The 3,617-nt window shown below is 56.4% G+C and overlaps 1 protein-coding gene across 3 annotated transcripts; it reads left to right on the top strand.

Annotated features, from left to right (window-relative positions):
- Positions 1–77: 77 nt before the first annotated feature.
- Positions 78–3,596, top strand: LOC112123479 (beta-1,3-galactosyltransferase 5-like). 3 transcript variants are annotated; one of them, XM_024222092.3, is made up of 2 exons: positions 78–372; positions 2,498–3,596. In XM_024222092.3, the coding sequence occupies exon 2, from the start codon at positions 2,554–2,556 to the stop codon at positions 3,499–3,501; it is 948 nt and encodes a 315-aa protein (XP_024077860.2). In that variant the 5' UTR covers positions 78–372; positions 2,498–2,553; the 3' UTR covers positions 3,502–3,596. The 3 variants fall into 3 exon arrangements, with proteins under 3 accessions (XP_024077860.2, XP_024077857.2, XP_024077856.2); XM_024222089.3 differs by having other exon boundaries at positions 1,824–3,596; XM_024222088.3 differs by having other exon boundaries at positions 1,586–3,596.
- Positions 3,597–3,617: the final 21 nt, after the last annotated feature.

The raw sequence follows: 3,617 nt of genomic DNA, 5'->3' as shown, positions 1-3,617 counted from the left end.
GCTGGGCCAGGTGTGTTTGTGCTGGGGCCGAGGGGGGATGCTGTGGGGGAGGACTAAGAAGATGGTGGGGGGTCAGGGTTGCTGCAAAGAGCCAAGCAGGGGCTGGGCTGGGGGCAGCGGTGCTGGGGATACTCCTCCCTTGCACCCAGCCTGTGACAGTCTCGCCAAGCCCAGGGCCTGAGGCAGCAGCCCCAGTAGTTAGCCGCAGGGCAGGGCCGGGAGGGCTCCCTGCAGTGACTCTGCTGCAGCCCCCCAACAGACAGGTGCTGGGGCGCAGCGCTGAGCCCAGAGGGGGGCATGGGGCAAGTCTGGGGGGGCATCACCTGTAAAGCCATTTCCTGTAACACCCGTGATGCGGAGGAGAGCGAACAGGTGAGTGGGAGGGAGGGCAGGGGAGTCAGGGCTCCGGGGAGCCATCCAGGGGAAGATAATCTCAGCAACTCGGCAGGGGGTGGGAGAAGCCTGGGCCACCGGAATGGCTGAGAGAACCCGGCAGTGAGAGTAGGTAGGAAATGAGACAGGTGTTCCCAATCTGATGTGACTGCCCCGAATCTCTGGGCCACTAAGGCATCCCCATAGAACTGATGCTGCCTCTGAATGTGGCTCTCGCATGACCACCCATGGACCGTTGCTTTCCACTTTGCCCACCTTAATACCAGAGAAATTCTTCCCTCTGGGGAGCTCAGAGAAGAGCAACAGAACCGCTCAGTGGGTGGGAGAGCCCTAGTGTTGGAGCAGGACCCCCTGGTGCTAGGCACTGTAGAGACAGAGCAGAAAGAAGGTCCATGCCCCAAAGAGCTCACAGTCTAAGGAATACGACAAGCGACAAGAGATGAATGCAGGCAGAGACGGGAGCATAACGAAACAGATGGTACTGGTGAGCATGACAGGCTGTGGGCTCTCTACAGCAGTAGCCTAATCATTGCCAAGCGTTTCCCTGGCAAAGGGGCGTTTTCAGGAGGCAATGAGGTGGTTTTGTGCATGTTTACTGGGAACGCCTCCCCGGTGTAAGGGGCAATATGGGCAGCCACGCAGGAGCCCAGACAGCAATCAGGCCAGACCTCCCAACAGCAGTGCAGGCTCCATGTGGTTGCACTGTCCCACCCAAACAGCCATGCTGGAGGGGGAGGAGGGAGAACCCATTGTGGCTTTGGCAAGACAGCGCCTGGAGCTGGAATGGTTCCTTCCCTTCCCATCTGACTGAGCTCAGGATCCCTTTCTCATAAAACAACTGGACTCCACATTCCTGGTCTTGACCTTCTCTGACATCCTGTCACAATGGGCCTCGTGCACCATTTGCAAGTGACAAGCCCCTTGTTTGGGCTGGTGACTAAAACTCAGGACTGGGAGACAGCCACTTTCTATTCCCTGTTCTTAAAAGCACAGAAACGGCTAATGGAACAGATTCCCTGTGTGAGCTCAGGTCAGTCCCGGCCTCACTCAGTGCCTCAGTTTCCCCATTTGTAAAGTCAGAGTGATGATCCTGTCCCTCGTACCAAAGGAACATGATGGTTAGAGTTAGTAAAGTGCTTTGAGCTCCTCAGACAGAAGGAGGGAATGGGTGATTACTTATTTATTACTACAGTTACCCAGAGAACTCTGAGAAGAGCTGTGGTGAGGGGGAAGAGAACACATAGGACCCCTTGGAGTGTCTGGCTGAATTCTCCCACTTCTGATCTCACTCTGGCTAGGGCAGGAGAATCTCTCGTCCATTATAGTATCTGGGGCCTGTAGTAACTATTGGCCTGAAGATGCAGGCTCTTCTGCTTGGGAACGCAAGGTCTCCAATCTCAGGAGTTCGATTTCTTCTCTCTGTCTCTCAGGAAGCAAAGCCAGAGTGCAGTGGGACAAAGCCCAGAACAAGACACTGCAAGGAGTAACTGGAGCTCCTGAGATTCTGCCAGGACCTGCAGCGTTTCAAAGCCCCCTAGTCCCAGCCCAGGGGGAGACCATCAGCTGCACTCCATATACCATTCATTTGACTTGCACTGAATCCGCTCAGAACTATTCATGGCCCAAGAATTACAGTGGGGGCTGGGTTTGGATGCTCCTGTCAGATCAGGCTCTGCAGCCCAGCATGAAAGGAGCCCATACTCACTGAACAGCAATGATCCAGACTTGGTGTGAGCTGTGTGTCCTGCCCTCCTGCAGTAGCCGGGTCACAGTGTCCTTTCTGACTGCTTTGCCCGTGCATGTTCCAGATGACCTTTCCACCACACCTACCCTCCGGTGCAGCACATGCATGAGACAGCCAGTAACCCTGCTAAGTAAAGCCTCTTCCATGTGCTTCCCTGGCTCTCCTGCGCAAGCTCGCCGTATGTGTCCTGCAGCTGACAGGCAGTGGGGCAGGAGGGATGCATGGTGCTGAGGAATTCCCTCTCTGCCTTGTCTTCTCTCCCTAGCCAGGCAGGGTTGGTATAATTGTTGGAGCTGTCGTGCTTACGATGCCTGTTGTTTCCTTCTCCCATGGCACTGATGCATCCACGGGGCTTAAAAGAGCTGATCTGTGTCAGCGGCCTTCTCTCACTCATCCTGCTCTGGTGCCTGCTGGTCATGACAGCTGATGTCCAGAAGAGATGGCAGCTTTCCAGTCGCTTCCCCATCTTCCAAGGGAAGCTGCCCAGAAGGTCTCGCTTTGGGGCCATCGAATCTGCCCGGAGGGGCGTGGACTTCCCATCTCTGTTCATCAACTCTCACACAGATCCTCACTGTGAGCCTGAGCAGCTGCTCCTGATCCTCGTAACTTCAGCCCCAGGGAATTCAGAGCCCAGGCAAGTGATCAGGAGAACCTGGGCTGCCCACGAGGGACAGACAGCAAACCAATGGCAGTCCGTGTTCTTAGTCGGCCAGTCTGCAGACGTTGGAGTAGCCCAGGGCATCCAGAGAGAGCAGCAGGAGTTTGGGGACATCCTGATTGGGAATTATCAGGACACCTATCGGAACCTCACCCTGAAGGTCATGCATGGGTTTAAGTGGGTGGCCGAGCGGTGCCGGCCCAGCTACATTCTAAAGACGGATGACGACTGCTTCGTCAACACAGACCGGCTGCCGGAGTTCCTGCTGGAGCACAACACTATTAAGACGGGCCTGTATGCAGGATCCCTCTTCTCCCGGGAGAAGCGGCAGGTCATCAGAGAGCCTTCCAGCAAATGGTACGTCTCCAGGCAAGACTACCACCCAGACGAATACCCGCCATACGCCAGCGGCATCGGCTACATCCTCTCTCTGGATGCCGTTGAGCGGATCCTGTGGGCAGCAGAACATGTCCACCCCATCCCGGTGGAAGATGCCTATGTGGGCATCTTGGCTGAGAAGGCTGGGATCCGGGTGAAATCCAGTGCGCGCTTTGCCAAGCACAACGTGAGGTGGCGGGTGTGTAACTACCGCTACCTGATGGTGATTCATCACCTGAGCCCACAGGAGCAGGAGGTGGCCAAGGGGAACATGCTGCAGGCTCGGAGTGCCTGCCATGACAGCCTGGAGGTCACCAGGTGGAAGTGAGCCACTGTCTGCCAGGAGGGCTGGCAAGGGACCTGGCAACCTTACGCCTGTAGCACAGTCTGAAGGGGGTTATACAACCGGTGCTCAGTGTAATTCCCCCCCAAGCCCCAGCCCAG

The sequence above is a fragment of the Terrapene carolina genome, unplaced genomic scaffold, assembly GCF_002925995.2.
Source record: "Terrapene carolina triunguis isolate 2854851 unplaced genomic scaffold, T_m_triunguis-2.0 Scaffold31622, whole genome shotgun sequence".
NCBI classification, from domain to species: domain Eukaryota; kingdom Metazoa; phylum Chordata; order Testudines; family Emydidae; genus Terrapene; species Terrapene triunguis.
This window is presented reverse-complemented; position numbering and strand designations above follow the sequence as displayed.

Excerpts from the sequence above, each read along its gene's own strand:
- LOC112123479 (XM_024222089.3), top strand. The coding sequence starts at position 2,467 with ATGGCACTGATGCATCCACGGGGCTTAAAAGAGCTGATCTGTGTCAGC.